This window comes from Tetrao urogallus (genome assembly GCF_951394365.1).
Source record: "Tetrao urogallus genome assembly, chromosome: Z".
Lineage (NCBI taxonomy): Eukaryota > Metazoa > Chordata > Aves > Galliformes > Phasianidae > Tetrao > Tetrao urogallus.
This window is the reverse complement of record NC_136816.1, coordinates 61423078-61444961: the sequence shown is the minus strand read 5'-3', so window position 1 is coordinate 61444961 and position 21884 is coordinate 61423078. Positions and strand designations below refer to the sequence as shown.

General features: G+C 37.0%; 1 protein-coding gene across 1 annotated transcript in view; it reads left to right on the top strand.

The window, feature by feature from the left end:
* The window catches only part of NNT (nicotinamide nucleotide transhydrogenase), a gene marked incomplete at its 3' end in the record, with an annotated part of 42015 nt that extends 24839 nt beyond the window's left edge, over window positions 1-17176 (top strand). The window contains exons 15-21 of the mRNA XM_079548689.1: window positions 663-823; window positions 1247-1426; window positions 6694-6853; window positions 7647-7728; window positions 15813-15931; window positions 16114-16229; window positions 17027-17176. Of these exons, the coding sequence (XP_079404815.1) occupies window positions 663-823; window positions 1247-1426; window positions 6694-6853; window positions 7647-7728; window positions 15813-15931; window positions 16114-16229; window positions 17027-17176 (968 nt within the window). The remainder of the gene's footprint in view (window positions 1-662; window positions 824-1246; window positions 1427-6693; window positions 6854-7646; window positions 7729-15812; window positions 15932-16113; window positions 16230-17026) is intronic.
* Window positions 17177-21884: the final 4708 nt, after the last annotated feature.

The window sequence follows — 21884 nt, the reverse complement described above, 5'->3', positions numbered from 1 at the left end:
ACAGCAACTAAAAAACAACTGAGAAACAAAACACAAACTATGGTAAAAATAAGGATATGTTTGTCATTTTGAACTGAATCACAGAAATACCCCAGCCTTTTTTCCTTTCAAGTCTCTGTCAGCATGGGAAGCTGTGGGAAGTCTATGTAGCTGAGGATATTGGTGAATTTAAAGCAATTGAAAGCAGGATTATGTGTGGTCATTTGTTTGTAAGCACACAGTTCTGGAGAGACTGATTATACCTGTAGTAAGAAATTTTAGGTAGGAGCTTCCTGCGAAGCTCTGTAATGTATGGCATGCACAGGCTTGGGGCTAGAAAGAGATCAAAGCCACAGAATAAAGTATTTTTGAGAGGAAAATATATCTTAAGATTAAATTGTTTTTTTTTTTTTTTTTTTCTGAAACAATAAAGAAAGGATAGGAAACACAGCAAGAGTTTAAACAGGAGTATTTGAGAATCTACAATAAGCCTGAATGTGTTGTGATACTGAGTCAGCACAGGGTCTGAGTTTCAGCTTTTCTTTTCCCCAGTTTATCTTTCCACTTCCTCTGCACCCTCCACTCCCTTATTTTATTTTTGTTGAGCTGTTCAGGCTTCTCTGAGGCAAGAGACAAGACTGCCACATGTGTTTGTTGATCTCTGCGCATTAATCTGATTGCAGGTATCCTGAATTCTGCGCCTCTGCTCTTGCCTGGTCGACATGCACTGAATGCAGGTTTACTGGCTGCCAGCTTTGGCGGAATGATTCCATACATGATTGATCCTAGCTACACTACAGGGATTACTTGTCTCGGTTCTGTGTCAGCTCTCTCAGCCATAATGGTAAGCTGGGGAATTACAGAAAGTAGAACAGATAAAACAAGCAGTTTGTTGTTTAGCTTTGCAGGTTTCTGTGTAATGATTGTATTTTACCATCCTGAGTCACTGTTGTCTTACGTAGTGCCTGTGTGTTAACTTCCAGTAGTAAATAGTAGCATATGACTCATATGACAAACTGGTATTTTAAAATACTTTCAGAATGTTCATCTTTAAAAATCCATGGAACTGAAGCATTGAGTTTGCAAGCAAAGATATCTGAATAAACACAGATAAGGACAGTGGAGCTCCAGCATAAGCTAGATGTCTTCTATATTGAAAATACATGAATTCATTATTAAGTACCTTCATATTTATTTTTTTGAAAGCTGGAGGCAGACTCTCCTTTCTGCATGTTCTCTTTAGTCTTAGTTTGTTTTTCTTTTCCAGGGTGTCACTTTAACAGCAGCTATTGGAGGTGCTGACATGCCTGTAGTTATTACAGTTCTGAACAGTTATTCTGGATGGGCCTTGTGTGCTGAGGGCTTCCTACTGAACAACAACTTGCTGACCATTGTTGGTGCACTCATTGGATCCTCTGGGGCCATCCTCTCTTACATCATGTGTGTGGTAAGCAGTGAGCAGAAACTCTGCTTTTTTCCAGGTAGTGAAAAACCTAATTCAGAATGTTTACTAGAAAGATAAGTAATTGGAAGAGAGGGGTGCTAAATACTTAGAAGTAATACCCCCTTGGTCTGGAGAAAGTCCTAATTCAAATCCTAAAAAGGAAAGCCATTGCGTTAACTTGGGCATCTGCAATTTGAATCTAAACTTACATAGGTATGATTACTTGTTTTCTTATCTTTGTAGTTGTGTCACTTTACAGTGTTGTTAAAATTAAATTTAAGTTTATCTGCAGAAGGTATTTTGCATAGTGCCTTCTTAAAAAAAAAAAAAAAAAAGTGGTTAGAGAGTGATTTAAAGTTTGTTTTCTGGAGTGTGGGACAGTGTACTTTCTTCAGAAAACAGTTACTTTGAAGTAGCACTGGGTGGCAGCAAGCTTATGCTCATTTGTTGTGAATACTAACATGTGTGTCAGAGCAAACTTGAACTCTCATTTTTGGTGTAATCATGATGTGTTATTATTAATAGACTTTTTTTTTCTGAATAATTTACACACAGATCCTTTTTCTCTACTTGTATTTTTTTCCCTTGGGTTTTTCAAGACAGAGCAAGGAAACTGCAGCAGCCACCAATCTTCTGATTCTTTTTTTAAAATTTGTTTCAATTCTTTTGCGTTCCTGTGTGATAATTGTTGCTGTTGTGCTGTCCTAAAGCTTTCTGATGGTCAGTCCTGGCCATTTTCTTTTACTACTGTCTCTTCCAGTAAAACAATACTGTTATCGTGTTAAGGGTGAGGAATAGTTTCAGAAGAGCTTATAAAATATTATTTGTGCAACTTCGTGGAGGAGAGATCAAGTAGACAGTCCCAGATATGAATTTTAAAGAAGCTTGCTTTCCTAAATGTTTTGTATCTACTTATCAAAAGGAAATAAAATTATGTGGCTCATGGAACATCTGTTTAAATTTAAATACCTGCATTCAGTCAACAGTTTAGATCATATCAATTGAAAGATATTGCTTACAGGGCAACACAGATTTGAAAAGTATGTTCTTTAAAGTAAATATGAGATTTTTATAAGTCCTGGTGAAAACAGGATCTACTGGAGACGTATTTTCCCCCAGGTGTGGTCGTTTTATAACAATATTTTTTCTCTTCCGTCTTTTATTGCTAGCAGAGAGTTTTGTCATATTTCCCTAGGAAACCCAGGGATTTAATTAAAAAAAAAAAAAAAAAATTCAGTGACAGAGGGCTTTTTCTCTGTGTATTTCTCAACCTTTGGGAAATTCAGTTTTTGAGATAACATTCTAGATGTCTTGTGCTGCTTCACCCAGGCTTAGACAACCAAAGTTGATTAGCTGGTAAAAATTAAAATCACTTTGTATGACTTTGCACAATAAACAGAATAATTTGTTTATCTCCAGCATTTTTATTTTGTGTTTTGCTTCCTTTAAAGGAAGTCATAACTTTTAAAGGCATCGTTACAATCAAGGAATTCAGTAATACTGCCTTCCGTAAGCTGTATTCCAGAAGGAAAATATGTTTCAGAATTCCAATAGTTCCAATAAAGGTTTCTGCTTTAGGCTATTGTAACCTGTGCTGATGAAGCAATGAAGTGAGACTCACCTAGTGCAAGTGAGAAGGCTTTTGCAGAAACATCTTAATAGCTGAAAGCTTCTTCTTACAACTCTTCCGGTTGCTTTTTGTTTGTTTTTATAAAGGAAAAACAAAACAAAACAAACAAACAAAAAAAAACACAAGAAAAAACCAAACTGTTCATTAATCCCAAACTTGTTCAGATAATCTCTTATGACTGAGTTGGTAAAACTCACCAAATCTATTCCTATAATCCTTTAAAATCTTTGCACTTATATCTTACTGATCGATTTTTCTGGCCATTCCCCCTTTGTACATATATTTAGGATGAGTTAAAAAAGACAAAGAATTCAGCTTTTGAATAAGAAAGCAAAGGCTTTGCTCCTCTTTTTGTGGATTCTGACCACTTTTTAAATGCTAGTGCAAACATGCCTTTTTTCACAACAGTTGTTTCAGTTAACCTTTCTCCCCATTTTTGTTGTGAATAGTTGGTGCTTATGCTTACGGATAGAAGAGGAACCATTAATTGGGGTTGAAACAGAGCAAGACAAGGGACAGACTGTTAATTTTACACACTGTGTGCTGCACCTCTATGCATTCCAGCTCTGCTCTTTATGTGGGTACAGTTTGATGTGGAAGAACTTGCAGTTTTCAGAGATCTCAAGGGCTTGGTTTTTCTTGGTGGGGAAGCTCTGAGCAGTATTATCTGCTTTGTTTGCAGCACATAGGGCTTTTTTTGCTGGTAGTTCTGTTATCTGTGAATAACTGCAGTGTTGAAGCCCATGCTTTGTTACTATATGTGTGTGATCTGTGGTGGTAAAGAATGTGAATAAGGCTACTGAAGACTTAAAACGCTGTTCCTGTGCTGAGTAGGTCTTTGCTACTTTGGTTAATTGTTGCTTAATGAGGTCTTGGCTCACTTCGAAGCCTTCTGTGGTTCAGAGCCAAGCAAGGGTGCATTGATTTCATGCCTGCTTTATGTGATTTCTCAGACTTCTAATAATATTTGAACTTTTTTTTTTTAATTGGAACGGCACTGCTGTGGCCTTTTAGTTTACATAAGAATTGAAAGTGCTTTTGTTCTTGTAAGTTTGGTGTGCAACATCTGAAAAGCGTATTCTTCTGCCTTAACAGTCTTACCAGTTAAAACTGCTATAGTACACTAGTCTGTTTTCCTGCTTAAAAGTTTAATATTGTGATACGCATCAAAGGTGTTCTTAAAGGATATGAACTGCTGCCAACTGCAGCCAGTACAAAATGCTAATTTCACAAAGCCTGTGTTTGGGCCCTGTTGTGCATCATTGTTGCAATAGCTGGAACAGTGATAATGTGTAAAAATAAACAGAAGCTCTTCTAGCATCTTTCTTGTGCTTATTTGCTGGATGCTGCATTTCAAAGAATGGAATATTTCTCAGGCTATAGCAAAAATCCGTGGGGTTGCATGATTTTATCTGTCAGTGGAAGCATACTTTTGTGTGAGGTTTTTCCTCTTGCTTATATGTGTGTCTCCCTAGATCCGTTCTTAAATTTTGCTGTGGTTTATGAGCTAGTGCAGCAAGTGTACAACACACGTTTAATTAAAGAAGCAATTTATGCCTGTTCCATTCTTGCATCTAAACTATTGTTTACTGTAGTTACAAGTTTTGCCTACTTCCAGATATGTATTTGGGACCGCAATCACGAAGAGGCATGCCAGTGAAAGCATACAGCCAGTGTCTTTTCCTGGCTGTGTATCTTCAGAGATGAGTTTTCAGGATGTATTCTCTTAAAGCTCCTATTTTAAGATCTCTTGTTCCCCCATTGGTGCTCTGTGAGTAAGTTTAATGGCCCTTCAGCTCACTAAAGTTTGTTTTGAGTTAGCATTTGGTTAGTTTTGTGTGGCTACTTAGCTTTGTTCTGTTGTGATTTGCTTCTGTACTGCCTGCAAGAGTCATATGGTTTACATGGAATTCTGTGCTTGCATCTTGAATTGCTTAAGAACTTTAAAAAAAAATCTCAAAAAAAAGAAAAAAAAGTGGTGTGTGTATATCTGAGAGCTGCTCCAAAAGTAATGCCTCCTGTTTGGTTATGTTGGCCCACGACACTAGAGAAGCAGATACAGGTGGTACGGCAGTAGAAGCTGAACCTTACCACCAGTGTTCCATTTGCATTTTGTTGCTGTGTGACAGATGGCAGCAGAGGGGCAGTTTGACAAAATGGCGTCTGACATGGAGGAGCATATAACACAAAGGTGTGTCACTGAATTCCTCTGTACGGAAAAAATTACGGCATCCATTGACATTCATTGATACCTGCTGAACGTTGACAAAAACCAAACAGTGGATGCAAGCACAGAGAGGTGGTGGATGGTGCGTTTCAGTGGTGGTAACAGTGACGTGAAAGAACCCATGCTCCAGGTCGTGCTGCACAGCTGTCACACTACTAAAGGAAGAGCATCTTGATCAAATCCTCCACATAATCAGTGGGTTACGACCAGGGAGCTGTGTATGGTGCTGCATATTGGCTTCAGTGCATTGGAAATGGTGGTGGTATGTGTTGAAATGTCACTTAAATTGTGCCAAGTGGATCCCATGAATGCTCACACAGGAACAGAAAGAATACTGTATGCATGTTTGTCAGGACCTATTGAATTGATATGAGAAAGTGACAGTTTCCTGGATCCCATTGTTTCTGATGCAATGTAGTGTCACTGCTCTGAGCTGGAGTCGAAGCAGCAGTCCGCTATAGCAATATGTAAATTCTCCATAAAAGAAAAAGATGCAGCATTTAGCAGGTAAAGTGATGTGTACTGTCCTGAGGGATAGGAAAAAGGTGGTAATAGATTTTCTGTAACCTGGACAAACCATCAACTCTGACAAACTGAAGGCTCACTCTTCTAGAGTGAGGCCAGAGAAGAAGGCAGCCTTTGCATGATGATGCTGTCAGGCTCAATATGCTCTGAAGATTGTGGAGCAAACTGACAGTCTTGGCTGGACTGTCCTACTACACCCACTGTGGAGTCCAGATTTGGTGCCTTATGACTTCCATCTGTTTGGGCTGGTGAAACATGGACTGACCGTGTGGGCAACATTTTCCTAGCAACAGTGCTATAATAACAGCTGTGAAACTGTGGGTCACCTCCCCTGATTCTGATTTTTTATGAGCATGGCCTGCAGGCTCTTGTTCATCCCTGGTGAAAATGCATAGCTATTGCTGGTGACTGTTTTGAAAAATAGTATTTTGTAGCTGAGATTTTTCTCAATGAAATATTGCTATTGTGCTTTGTGTAATGTGTTTTATTTTCCATGCAAATATATAAGAGGCATTACTTTTGGAGGAACCTCTCTATATGTGTGTGTATAAAAATTCTGTCGTAAATATGTATCCTTTTATATCTATCAACTTCAAGAACAGAAAGAGTTCTGTTGTTTTGTTTTTTGCCATAGTGAAATGCTGATTATCTGTCATTATCTGTGTAGTATTACATGCTAAAAACAGATGTTTGGCTAATTTTGATTTAATTTGGATGCCAATTTTAAGGAGCTTACTGTAAGTTTTGAGATGTCAGCAAGCAAAACCAGCACATAAAGGCTATTGTCAGGAAAGCTTTAGTAATTCTAGACATTTCCTTTGTGGATGTCTTCTCTGTTTTTGTTTTTGGGTTTCATCTTTAGCTGATCAAAAACCTCTTGTATTTCAGGCTATGAATCGTTCCCTTGCAAATGTGATTCTGGGGGGCTATGGCACCACGTCGACAGCTGGTGGAAAGCCTATGGAAATAACTGGAACCCACACAGAAATTAATGTGGACAATGCAATTGAAATGATAAAAGAAGCAAACAGCATTATTATTACTCCAGGTAGGACATTCTTGATTCATACCAGAAGCTGTATTGTTAAAACAAATACCTTAAAACAAAACCAAAACACCCTGTTGTCTTGAAAATAAGTATCTATCACTTAAGTTACTGACAGTGTTTTTTATGCCTTACTTGCTCAACTCTGTATTGCAATTGTTGAAAAAACTGAAAACAAGCATCTAAATCTAAGTTGTATCCAATAAATACTGGAATTAAAGTAAAAAAAAAAAAATGCCTGAGTTCTGTGTAACTCCTGCGTAGGTCATAGATGCATATGATTCAGTGGTACTTTTCCTGTTAGGAGTTGTCAGGGATGTCAGGTGAGTAGTAAGTAGTTCAAGACATGCTTTCTTCAGCTGAGTGGCGACAGCTATGATGTTAAATTATATTTTAGCACTGGAATGATAAGAATGCTAGAAATAAAGCTTTCTTTTCTGTTTGAGCAAAGAATGTTTCTGTGAAGCTGAAAGAACTTACTACGTAATGTGGCTGGCCTAGCTGTTGTACTGTTAATGGTCAGTACCCCAAAAAGAAGAGATAAATCGTAGTGCTCAGACTGCAGATTTCCTTGAGAATGTATTTTAAATACACACACACACACACATACACACACTCACTCACATATATATAGGTATGTATATGTATGTGTGTGTGTGTGTATTTTTTTTTTTTCATATGCATTATATATAAAATTTTAATTATGATAGCCGTTTTTGTGTGGAAAGTATACTTACTGTAAATTTCTTTCTACACTGAAATGACAAATTAGCTTAAAACTTTGGAATTCTTTCAGGCTATGGTTTGTGTGCAGCAAAAGCTCAGTACCCCATAGCTGATCTAGTGAAGATGTTGAGAGAACAAGGGAAAAATGTTAGGTAAGTACTTTTCTATATGAAAACTATTAAGGTTTTCCATTTCTTCAAAATAATCTGCAAGCGTATGCATTGTTTTTTTTTTCTTTTCTTTCATCAGTTATTCTTAAGCTAGTCTAAGAGTGAATTCCTTCAGGAAGTTATCTCCTCTGACTGTTACGTTGTCGGGGATTAGCTGAAGAGCTGTAGTGGGGATGGTAAGGGATCCTTGGCAGGAAATACAGACCTTTTGCAATATGGAGAAGATGTTTGCTTCAGCCAGTCTCGTGTAAAGTAGAAAAGTATATCAGGTAGCAAGCTACCTTTGCACCAAGAATGTAGGACTTTATTTCCTGGGATAACTTATTTGCAATTCTTACTACTACAGAGCAGCAATAGCAAACTACATGGATGTAAAAAAAAAAAAAAAAAAAAATCAATTTGTACTGGAATGTTTATGTAGACTCCTTTCTGAGGTTAAAAAAAAAAAATCCAGTCTAACTTGTCTCTGTTTTCTTGTCTTCCACTGCCAGTTGTCTGTGCTCTGAAATAGCTAATGATTCAGTCATTACTGATGAGGGCTGTCATGCAGATGCTCAAGAGTGGCACCTGTATTTGGAGTAGGATGTGTTGCAAACAGTCCCCCTGTTAAAAGTAGATAGCTACCCTGTTATGTTCTTCCAGAATCCTCAAGGATCAATCCGGGTTATCTTTTGCGGCAGAACTTCCAAAGGATGTACTGCTTGATTTCCCTTGACTTTTTCCAAGCATTAGGGCTGTGGTGTCTAATTTCACACACATCTGAGATTTCTACAGTCTAATTGGTTTAGGAGGCAGCCAGTGGAGATAGAAATGTCTGTAAACATCTATCACTATTTTAATGTAATGTAATTTTTCACAGAATCGCTGTGTTAAAGTGATGGCCTCAAAAGCATTCTCTTCTCCAGGCTAAGGAATCCCATCTTGCTCAGTGTTTTTGTCATGACAGATATCTCAGATCCATAAGCATCTCAGACTTACTTTTACTGGGTTTTTGTTATTGCAAATCAGACTAATCAGTCTTTGATTATAGCATAGAAGGATTTTTGAAGTGGCTGTGGCCATTGCCATGGATTTATTTATTCTGCTGATGTGTGGCTCCAAAAAGCAGAGAGCATTTTTAGGTAATGGTATTGGCCACAAGTTCTTTGCTTCTTCAAATTCTCATGCATCTTAGAGTATTGAAAATATGGGAAAGCTAGTGTTATGCCTGCCTTGCTATGTGTCTGGTAAAATATTCTCTAATTATAGTAATTCAATATTTTTAAATTAGTTAAAGCTCAGCTTTCACTTGAAACAATATATTTTGATGCATGCTGGTTAGAGAAAAACTCATTCTCTGATTTGCATGTGTTAATTTCAATTAACTGGTGACTCCTTTGGAGTCAGTACTTGAGTAAATATTGTTTTTTTTGCGTTTTTTTTTTTTTCTTTCACTGTTTTTTCCAAGCTCATTGAAAACATTTGTATAGGTTGTCACAGTATTTTACAGCACTTCTTGTGGAGAATAAGAACAAAGCTGTCGTAGAGTTTAGCAACAACTCTGTAGGTGTTTATCCAGATTGCTGCAATTCTGCATGTAGCATAGCTTTAAAGAAGTACTTGCACATCTATTCATGAAAAGTAAGGGTCCATGCTGATCTGTCTGCTTCTTACAGGAGTTACTTTTAATTCCTTATGTTTCTAGGTTTAGCAAAAACTGTGTGTCCAAACTGCATTAAATTTTTTAAAGACCTGTTAACGGTGCACAAAAAGAACCTAGAAAAACCTTTTTGGCTAGCACAGTGGTGGTGTCGTATGCTTTTGGCTTTCCTTTCTGAGCTTCTGTGTGGGCTAGCTTTTTTTTTTTTTTTTTTTTTTTTTTAATTAATCTTGGTGATATAGAAAATTGTTGATTTTTTTTGCCTTCTTATGTTGGCCTTGCAAGGGAGAAGCAAGAATGAATCCTTGAATTAACCAGCTTATACTTGAAATGAGTCAGTTTCAGGAAAGGATCATTGTAGTGGTTACCTAGTATTTTAATGAAATAAATCTGTATTTATAGTTTGTGGTAATTTAGGCCTTTCATCACTTTGTGGAGCTCCCACGGTGTTCATTGAGTGCAGCTGCTGTCCCTCTGGTTGCAATAGGGTTGAAGTGCCTCGGGACCCCAGTACACTCACCATCCAGATGCAGTGACACTCTCACATATCCGCTGTGGAAAGGTGCCAGCGTGGACATACGATTGTCATCAATTTGCAGTGCCCGTACTGTGCCAAGAAAAACTGCATCTGTCATATGGTCTTTTTTTGCATCATGGCTCACAATTGGTCCAGACGCACTGTTGTTTTCATTTACTATGCATATGTCCACAACATACTCGGTGAAGAGTGCAGATTATATAATATGATGCAAACACTTTTATGACTGGGGTTTAAATTTAGAAATACAGGAGAGCTTGGAAACCTCAGATGGTTCTAGTCATTACATTGCATAGCTAATATCATTGCTTACTTGATATGATCTTGCAGTAGATCACATCTTTAATGCATTAATACGTAGGATCACATTGAAAATCGGTGAGCCTTCAGTATAGGTTTTCCTTGCTATGGATGGGCAAAACAACAAAACTTTTCATAGGCTAAGTTCATTGAACTTAGAGAGAAAATGCTTGTTCTATAACTGGTTCTGTTTCCACTAAATTGCAACTGAGTAAATTGTGGAAAGCTCCCACCATAGCATGTTTCTTTGACTACATGCTATGTGTATAGGTTCCTACTTGTGAAATTCTGGGTTTTTTTTTAATATAACATTCTTAATAATTTGTTATTAGTATATAAATAAATTATATTCTATAAAAACATTCCTATGCAGACTATTTAATTTTTTAAAATTTCTTAATTTTTTTTCATTAAAATATGCTTAAAAAATTGTACACATTCTGAAAAGCTTAGCTTTTTCCTCAGCATTGCATCCTTAAGAATTTTTCTATAAATGTATTTTAACTTCCTGAATATAGAGCTTCTGAAAAGAATCAAATTTCAGAGTGAAAGAATTCTTAAAATTGTTTTGTGTGGTCTTTCTAAGACTAATTCATAATTAAGGTTTTTTTTTTTTTTTTTTTTTTTTTTTTTTTTTAAACTTTAATAGTTGTTGGGAAATGCAGATGACTTCTTTATCACCCTTTAGGGCTAGCTGTTAAAATACTGTTTTTTCTTTTTTTTTTTTAACCTTTTTATAAGTAGATTTTACTTTTTATAAGTAGATGTTTTGCAGAGCTTCAGTTTCTGTTTTGTGATGCTGGAGAATCTGATTTTTTTAAACACATGGAAATACTTATGGGTTTCTTACTTATTTAAAAATGTGTCAGGATGGATTTAGCATTGAATCTGCATTTTTGAATTTTTATTGTAACGTCTGTTGCTGATCTCTAGTCAGATATATATTTTTCCTCAATGATGCTGTATGTTTCTGAGTAATAAAATGTTGATGGGTACGACTTGCACATTTCTATTTATAACAATCGACTGATAAACAAAAATCATTTAATTTCAAGTTGCCGTTCTTTTGTTCCTTTGCAAGAAAAACTGGTGGAATTGTAAAGACTGAGCAGTGAACATGCTGTCTTAAACAGACTTTACATATTGCATAACTCTGGTATACGTGAAATAGAAACTGCTTCCATGGTGCTGAATGGCAATTTAAGAACAGTGTGTGCTGACTCAAATTTCTTGGAAGCAGAAATAGTCTTATTAGGAAGACCCTGGGTAGGTTATGTGTCAGTTCTCAGTCTGTATCTTAGACATATTAACCAGGCACGTTCTGAATTATTAATACTGCTGATGAAGGGACAAACAAAGTCTGTCTAGTACATCTGTTATCACAAATAATGTATTTGTGTAGCTAGAGAGAACCATCAAACCTTGCTGTATGATCTGCTTCTGCAAGGATGTAGCTGTAGCTGCATGCTTCTTTAGGTATGTTTTAGGTATGCCAATGGATCAGCTCAGCTTGAAGGCACTTTCCTAAGTCAGTCTGTGAGGCTTTTTGGAGATATGTTCATTATTTCCTACTGTTGGGTTCTTGGCGGGTCTGTTTCACTAACGGATGTCTGTGCCATGTATTTGGATCTTGCCCTTGCTGTGTTAAACAACTTTCAGCATTAGTGGCTGAAAATACAAAGCTAGCACTAGCTTTCACTTAAGTATGCTAAATACAGCTTCTGTTTAGCAAACCTGACTCCATCAGAGTCTCTGAGTTTGTCCATTCTCAAGTACTGTTTGTGGGGATATCCTGTAGCCGAGGTATATAATCTTTACTTGAGCTAGTAGTGTACTTTGATGCTAGTAATCTCCATAGTCATCTGTGATGTGGGATGGGAGAATCATATCTTGGTACTTAAAACCCGTGCTGCACTGAAGATGGTAATATATATCAAGATTCAAACTGTGGAATATCTGAATGGTGATGACAGGAATCCTGACTTCACGTAGCTGAAACACTTCTGCGTTGGTTTAGGTACATTTGCCCTTTCAGTATTAGTTACAATAATATTATCTGGTCACTTTCACTGTAGAAAATTGTGTTTTCATCTTGAGGTTTTTCAGTAATTTGAATGTAATAGTTTTGATTTGAAATGCTTTCTGTGCTAGGAAGGGCTTGTATCAGGAATGGTGTGGTGAGCAGGACTAGGGAAGTCATCCTGCTCCTGTACTCGGCATTGGTGAGGCCTCACCTCAAGTACTGTGTTCAGTTTGGGGCAGCTCAGTACAGAAAGGACATGGAGGTGCTGGAGCAGGTCCAAAGAAGGGCAGCAAGGCTTGTGAAGGGCTTGGAGAACATGCCCTATGAGGAGAGACTGAAGGAACTGGGGCTGTTCAGTCTGGGGGAAAGGAGTCTGAGGGGAGACCTGTTGCTCTCTTTCAATATCTGAAAGGAGCTTATAGCGAGAGTGGGGTTGGTCTCTTCTCACTGGTGACAGGATGAGGGGAAATGGCTTCAAGTTGAGCCAGGGTAAGTTTAGGTTGGATATCAGGAAACACTTCTTTACAGAAAGGGTTGTTAAGCACTGGTATAGGCTCCCCGAGGAGGTGGTTGAGTCACCATCCCTGGATGTGTTTAAAAGCCATTTGGATGTGGTGCTCAGGACATAATTTAGCAGAGGGTTGTTAGGGTAGTATGGTGATATTGTGGTTGGACTTGATGATCTTGAAGGTCTTTTCCCAGCTGAGTGATTCTGATTCCGTGATTCTAAATATGCCATGCATGTGAGAAGTTTTAGATCTTTAGTCTAAGTAAAAGGAAATATAAGAAAAGCTTCAAAGTATATATTTGTGTTCAATGTGATGTGTTGTTTTTATGAAGCTGAAGACTCTGAAAGAAGCTGAAAAAAGGCTATATATCCTTATTTGGTACTCATACTGCTAGGTGTGAAATCGATCACTGTTATGTGTGTGCTAACTTCAGTTTATCTGACAGCGGGAGTGGTAAGTAAACCCCTCAGTCAAGGCTGAGACTGAAAATTCACAGTAGATCTGTGCTTCGGTGAGCTACCAGAACACTGTTTGAAGTCAGACACAGCAGGATTTTGCATCTTTGTTCTGGGTAAAGTAAATGTAGACTGGAATCTTAATGTCAGATAAACAGAAGTCAAGAATGTAAAAAAAAAAAAAAAAAAAAAAAGAAAAAATAGCTAAGGGAATTATTGTGTCACTGATAATAGAAACACGAAAGAAATTCAGTGATTTTTCACCATGCAATGTACCTCTTTATAAAGTCATTAATGTTTTAAACTTTTAAATACAATAAGGTTCATATTTTCAATGTCGAAAAGAGCATATGTGACAATGTTTTTGCCATAGAGCATGTAGCTTTGAAGAACTGCTGATCCTGTGAGTCAGAAGCAAGATATGCAGCTTTTGTTAGACGTTCTGCAGCACATTAGGGGTTTTAGCTCTCTTTTCCATCCTTCCCTAAATTCTACTTATGATGGGACTGGCTAATTTTTTTCCTCTGTGTCTGTATATCTTGTCTTTTGATGTTATAAAACCGTAAGATAAGGATATATTTCTAATGAAACTTTTTGACACGCTTGCATGTCCAGTTTCAAGAGGTACTGGCAGAGTACTGTCTCTATTTGGTTAGCAGGCCTTCAGAACAGGCTTATGGGAATAATTTCAATATTTGTCCGGAAAGCATTTGTATGAGTGGCTTTCTCAAACTTCATGAATACACAGTGTGTGGTTTTACACAGGGTCTGTCAGAAGTCTTTTAACTGCTGATCGTTCATGCCATAACTTCCTGAGCGAAGATCATTTGTCCCTTGCTGTTTTTTTTCTCTGCCTCTTGCCAGGAATGGTAAAGTCAAAGGTGAAATTCATTCTCTTGGCAGCTTAAATTTTGGCTTTCTAGCCTTTGAAATAAGATTGTATATGTATATAGTACTTAATAGAAACCTCACGGATATTTTGTTTAGTGTATTGCCAAAGCAGTTTTCTTCACAAAGAAGCTCAAATCATTTTATTAGAAACAAAAGAGAATTTTGTTGGAAAATTGCTTTTCACTGCCAAAGAAGTGATAGCTTTTTTTTTTTTTTTTTTTTTTTTGTTAGAGTGTACTTCAAAATAAGAGTTCTACTGTATTGCAAGTGATTGAATTATTTTTAGTGTAGGACTGATTGCAGTAACTACATGTGGCTTATATTACTGAGTGATTGGTGCAAAGCTTTAATTGTGTCTTATCCAGTGTATGTCTTCTCCTTTTTCTGATTCTAGGTATTATCCTTTGCATCAGGAATCATAATGTTTATCAGCTGAATTGCAGTCTATTCTCTTTCTTTAAATAAAATGTTCATTTTAAGCTAGCTGCTGTCCTTCTTTTTGACTGCTTAAAATTGAGTGTATTTAGTGTTATGTGGATTAATCATATGTCCTTAATTTTGTTTCTGGATTTCTAATTGTCTCATCTTTACACTGTGTTAATGTTGTGATGGAGCACTCAGTTGTCCTTTTAAGGATATATTTGTACTGTGACTAGTGGACCCCCAGTCATGTATTATCCATCTCAGTCACAGTGAAGCTGAAAACAAAAATGAGTGGCAGTCCTTCAGACATGGGAAGCTGATTTATCAGTCTCATATTTTTCTGAAGATATCTGTCTGTATTATTGCATTCCTGACTCTCTTAGATTTCTGCTCAGAAATATATCTTCAGAAATCCAAGGGTTTACTATTTCCAATGCTTTTATTTCAGGAGGGCTTACAGTCTTTTAGCCTGTTCATGAAGGGTGTTTATATTGTGGCCTGTTCACTTTGCAGTATGTTCACTTTTCAGTGATGTGAGGGACCTGGGAAGCATATTAATGCGAGGGTTGGATTTGCCCCAAATAAACTTATTCATTAAGAATAAAAGATGCCAGTTGCAAGATAAATGTGTTACTACTTGATAGGTGAATGCAAGTGCTTGCTGTGTGCAGTGCGGCTCAGGATGGTGGCTGTAGCCAGAAAAAAAGAGGTAAAGTAGACCTGTTATTTTAGAAGCAGTTGAAGAAAACCCACCAAGTTTGTTTTTTTTATAAGCTACTGCTTGGTGGAAAACTTAAATTGTTGTTCCATCCTGCAGCAATGTTTCTTGATATTTGTGGCCACTGGATCCTTCTGTGTTGTTTTTAGAAATGTGTGTGCTGTTGCTATTGTGGCCGGCTCTCCAAAGAGAGCTGTTCTTGCAGCTGTGGTAGATTTCTAAGAGAGTCTTATGACGAAAAGATTAAAAATGTTCTCCTAGTCTCTTCAGTTTTACTGGAAATTCAGTGTAATTTTTTTCTTTGCCTAGCTGTTGTGTCAGTCATGTTTCCTGAAAAGGAGCAACTGCTGTCTAGGTAAAGAGTCAGATCAGATGACCTTGTTGCTTTTCCCACCACTCAGTTCCCTGCTCCACTGGAAGATGAAATGCTTTTAACCATTTCCTTCTATTGATTCACGTATGCTTACACTTTAAGGATTCATTGGCCTTTGAGGTCACAGGTGATAATTTCAGTATATAAAACTGAGTGGCCAATCTTTGTTAATGGGTCTGGGCTTACTTTCCTTTTAGATTTGGCATTCACCCTGTGGCAGGTCGTATGCCTGGACAGCTTAATGTACTCCTAGCAGAAGCTGGTGTTCCCTATGATATTGTTCTGGAAATGGATGAGATCAATGAAGACTTCCCAGGTTAGTATGCAAGCTATAAGTTTCTAGTAGATTGCAAATTTTTATTTGATTTTGTTTTTACATTGTACAAGCTTTTTAAAATCAAAATCTCAGTGAAGCCATACAGTTTCTCAGGACGTACATCAACCTCAGTGTTCAACTTTCAGGTAATTTTATTCGCTTTTTTTTTTTTCTGGCTGCAGACACTGACTTGGTCCTTGTAATTGGTGCAAATGATACAGTTAATTCAGCAGCTCAGGAAGATCCAAACTCCATCATAGCTGGAATGCCAGTTCTTGAAGTCTGGAAGTCCAAACAGGTGAGATTTAACCATGTTATGTCAGCACCTTCCTACCTATAGATTCATTAAAAAAAAAAAATTGTTTATATGAGAAGCTAACGAGATTTTATTACTGTTGTGATTTCTGTATTTTTTTTCTGCAATTTTTGTTGGTTTTGTCCAACGAATGTCAGTACTCTGCAATTATGATGCAGTGTTCATGATTTTATGATCAGTGAATGCTTTAGTGAGATTCTGTGACTTCAGTTAGAAAGACCAATGAGTGTACTTCTGCCCACAGGATGTGGTTGGAATGAATGATATTCTGCTCACATATGCAGCCGTGAGGTGTTTCTGTAAAGTTTACATGAAATTTGATGGCAATTTCAGTACTGATACAAATACGAATAAGAATGGCTGGGTTGAGTAGACAACTTAGTCTGTTAAGATTGATCTAACAGTTACTTCACCAATTTTGCCCAGTCTCATCCGACCTCACATATTCTTAAATACAAAGTACTCATTGTCAGAGACATAGATTAGTCTATGTTTTGTCCATAGCTATGTGTTGCAATTTGAGACCTAAACTGTAAATGTTAAGTTGATACAGGTTCATTGTTTTTCCTGAAAGTGCAGTGATTTACTGATTTGACATTTCATAGCTAAAACTTTTTTAGAATTTTTTTTTATAAAGTATATGTGAATTAATCTGGAGTCGTACTCCGGAAAAGTAGCAGAGATCATCGTATCAAGTATATTGGTTTTGTGTTTCCTGCATTTGAGGGGAGAGTGATGGATGTTTTTTGCTACGTCAAACGTGATCTCCTTATATGCAGGTCATTGTTATGAAGAGATCTTTGGGAGTTGGATATGCAGCTGTGGACAATCCAATCTTCTACAAACCTAATACTGCCATGCTGTTGGGAGATGCTAAGAAGACTTGTGATGCCTTGCAAGCCAAAGCCAGGGAATCATATCAAAGCTAAATACCAGTTTCTGTTCAAGTCACAATAATGACTACATTTTTGTCACAGAAGTCATGGAAAACAAGATTTGGAAGTGTCTCTTACTGTCATAATGCAGCCAATGTTTGCAGAAGACAGCATTGACTCCTAGGAGATATAGTTGAGTGAGAGATGCAGGTCCTTATGAAAGGAGGGTATATCAGCCCATCAAACTAAATCTCCTATGAGACAATGCATTTGAATGAAAATATGCTTTCTAAGGTTAACACTGAGCTGTTGGAAGCAGAAGGTAATTTCTTTTTATTATCCTTAAGTGGTTATTGGCTTCTTTCTGCTATCTATACTTCTGTCATGGAAATTCACTGAAAATTACTGTGCCAAGATTCATTCTGTCTTATCATTAAAGCTGTCTTTTGGCCAGTATGAACAAAAATAGCTATTTATTTCATCAAAACATAAGGTAAAATTACAGCCAGATGTGAACAGATGCAAATAAATGCTTACATAATTTGAGATTCCAATCTTAATATTATGTTAAATTGCTATAAAGAGATGAACTGTTCCTTTTGTGGATTGTATGGATGCTGTGAATCAGGAGCATAGAATAGTTACTCTTCTTTAAGAATAAAACTGGGATTTCAGGGACCTACCGAGTGATCTTCAATCCTGACAAGGAAGTATACACCTACACTGCTTAACTATTTGCAGCAGCTCTTAGATTCTCCATCTTTTCCAGTTGTTGCCTTTTTAAATCTTAGGAGAATACACGGTCCTGTTCTGTACAGCCAAAACAGATTGCATATCCAGACTGTTAACAGAATCTGGACTGCACTGTTTCAGTTTTTATTCACTTAGATATTTAAATGTATTTACTGTTTTAAAATTTAGTAATGCTTCCTTAATCAATATTTTTGTGATGCTGAAGAAGGCACTTTTAAACATATTTAAGATGCTGGAGTTTATTAGATTTTTTTTTTTAATAAGCTATTGTTTGGACAGCACAGAAACGTACCAAACTTAAAATCCAGTGTTTTGATTATTTGACTTCTCCTTAATCCAATTTAAAGCACTGTTTAAATTCCCACAATAAATTCAGCAAAGAATTAAATTATGACATAGATTGCTGTTTTATTTTTATTATGCTAAGTGTACTTGAGTGGAACTCAAATATTTGCTTAATGAAATGCATTTATCATGTTTGCATAATGATGTAGCAACTGTCCATGGCGACAAAGGCTAAATAGAAATAGTTTTACTTGTGTAGAAAGCATTATTATTTGGGGATAATAACTTACGATCAAGTAAGTCTTGAAATTAGTCCATCTGTACTGACAGAACAAACATCTTTGTATTATGCCATGTATTGAGACCTCATATAAAATATAGTATTTCCACGTAGCTACCTCTATTTTTGTGTGAAGATCACTTAAAACACAGACTTTAAACAGGTAATATAGGAAGAAATGTAACAGTATGTAAAAGCTACCCTTTTGCAAATCTTTTTTGTATAATTTGAAAATAAAAATTATCACATAGGCATTAACATGTTGTACACTGCAGGAAAGTACTTGTAATTAAATTATAACTTAAAACATTGCAGCAGCTTTGTTTGAATGTAGAGTGTGATATCTTAATATCATTATATTCAACTTTCCTTTAAGGTATGCAAAAAAAAAAAAAAAAAGGAGAGAAGGGGGGAATAATAAGAAACGATCCTCTGTCTCTTTCACAGTTAAGGAAAAAAGAATTTGAAGAGTTTTAGCATCTTAAGGCATTGGGTTTTTTTTGTCTTGCTAAACTTCAGGTATCTAACTGTAGTATGCAACATGTCTTTGCTTATAACTATTTAATACAAGATTCAGCTTTTGTATTAAAACAAAAAAGTGGGGAGATGGAGAAAATTCTCTTTTCCTTTTTATTTGAAGACAAAAATGTACAGTTGGATTAGAGGTACAAGTCTGATCATTAAAACTGTGCTTTAACATGGAAAGTCAGGTAGTTGTTGAAGTACTAATAAAAAATCAGTTATTTTTCTGTTGATCACTGTTTCATTTCTGTCCCATTGTGTTCCCTGAAGTAGGTAGTCTGAAGATCAAAAATGTAGTGTAATGTGTGTATATATATACGTCTATAGAGATGCATATGTATATTTCCCTTTAAATCTGGATGATTCTTAAAATATTTATATGAAGTATGGATGATATCACTTGACCTTATAAACTTGTCTTTAACCTATTCTAGTAAATGTAGAAGTTTAGACAACCTACAGCAGTTGATATCAGTTGTTAGTTTAACAAGGCAATCAAGGTGGTTGTGCTGGTTTCAGTATCTAGCTTTGAAATTAATTATAAATGAGTAATGTTAATAGAATTATGGAGTGGCTTGGGTCCTTCAGTTCTAGTTGCCGTAGGCAGGGCTGCCACTCCTGAGACCAGGGCCCCATCCAACCTGGCCTTGAATGCCTCCATGTATGGGGCATCCACAGATTCTCTGGGCAGCATGTTGTTAGGACTGCATCACCCTTTTAGTGAAAAACTTCCCTGACGTCTTTATTTCTCCCATTTTCATTTTAAACCATTCTCCCTTGTCCTATTGCTATCTACCCCTGTAAAAAAAGTTCATTTTCTCCTGCTTATAAACTCTCTTTAAGTATTGGGAGACCTGAATGAGGCGCTTCAGCCATCTGAATGTCTCCATGTCCTTCCTCTGGACCCTCCCCAACAGGTCCACATCTTTCAGAGTATTCCAGGTGGGTCATCATGAGTGCAGAGCAGAGAGAGGGAATCACCTCCCTCTTCCCGCTGGCTGCCCTGTCTTTTGAGCAGCCTGCGGTACTTCACACACTGCTGCCTCACATCCAGCTTTTCACTGACCAGGGATGACTTCTCCCAGTTTGTACTTGTATCTGGGATTGCTTCGACTCAGGTGCAGGACCTTGCGCTTGGCCTTGTTTAACCTCATTAGTTTAATGTGGACCCATGTTAGCCATCTGATAATCTGGTTTTTAGTTGCACAAGTCTGTTGTGCAGCTTTCATGATTTCTTCCAGCTTGACGTATCTTTTAGAAGCTGCAACCTAGAGTTGATTCATGAAATTATCTCTCCCTTTGCTTTGAGTAGTGTCCCTTGGGGAGCATGTACCAACGTACAAGATTTGCAGTTGGGCCTTTGCTTTCTGTGGATCTGACTGCTAGTTCAGTTGTCCTTTGCCCTCTGCTGCTGCTTATTATCACCTAAGAGTTATTTACGCTAGCCTGCATCAAGCAAACTATGAAAATCTGTTCTGATCAATCATGGCAAAGCAGTGCAGCAAGAATGAAGGAAAGCATGAAGGGCACTAATTTCTGTTCACTTGGCAGAGCTTTTCTGTTTTAACTGTCTCTGCGCTATTGAAGTTTCAGAAGAATTTAGGTAGTCCAACCCTCTGGTCAAAGCAGATTCAATCTTACCTATGTAATCTGCACTAGGGAACCTGCTTTAGCAGGGTGTTGGACTCAGTGGTCTTTAAGAGGTCCATCCCAAGCTTTACAATTCTGTAATAAAAGAAATATGTGACTTAATTTACTTCCTTCTGTTCCAGGGTTTGATTATTTGTAATATATTTATTTAAAAAAAAAAAACACTGCAATGTTTTGGTTCGCTGACACATACATGCTTTAACATAAGCTTCCACGTTCTGCAGGAGAATTTTACAATGAAGGGTCTAAATACTGGGAGGTCTATTCTGTACTGAAGTGCAATTCAGATGCTCCCTTAATGGGACTTGCAGTGTGTGTATTTCCAACAATATCACCAGTGGAGTGGTTTTTAAAAAAGTCTGTTTAAAAAAATCTTAAATAAGAAATGGTAATGACTTAAATAGTACACCTTCTTTGTAGCTGCCCGGAGAATATATGCATAAATATATTTATCTATATAGAATACAGAATAAGTTTTGTGTCAGAGGAGTAACCATGCTGCAAAGATCAGATCTTTTCTTTGTATATTAAAAACAGCCTTGAAAAGAAATACACAAAACACTTGTTAAATGTGCTGATTATGACAGCTGCTTCCTTTCTCATGTTTTGCAATTAGGTATCTGACCAGAAAGAGGCTCTGTGTGTCTCTTGACTCGCTTTTACTGTTCCTTGCTGATAGAACCTGTGAAATGGGTTATTTCCAAACCTTTCCCTGTTAAAGGAAGAAACCAACAGCAGAGATGGAGGACAGGAGTGAGGAGGTTCACACCCAGTAAGAAGTGTCTTCGAAAGGAAGATTGTGGTTGAACATTAGTGCAGCATGAAATTAAGTTATTCTATTACATGGTCATTCTAACCCATAATTTAAAAAATCCCGAGCAGAATGGAAAATAATAGCTAGTGAACATAAAAAAGATCAAGCAGATGTTGAAGCTGTCTCATGCAGTAATAACTAGCAGTTGCCCCTACTCTCTATTAAAATATTACAGATGTGGATAGGAAGAACCATTTGGTTTTCTGATTGCACATTGTCAGAGCTCACTGTTGTCACAGGCCATGGCACAATGAGCTGAAGTTTTTAAGTGCTTTGTGGTGGGTTTGTTAATGTGTGTGCACAGCACAGGAAGTTGACTCTCCTCCAGTTCATTTGCCTTGTTTGTCATCAATGTTCTGTTTCCAAAGGTATCCACTGAGTAAAGCACAGATCCACTTGGTAAGGCATAAGATATAAAGGGATCTGATTATGTCTGAATTTTGGAACCAAAGGTGTGT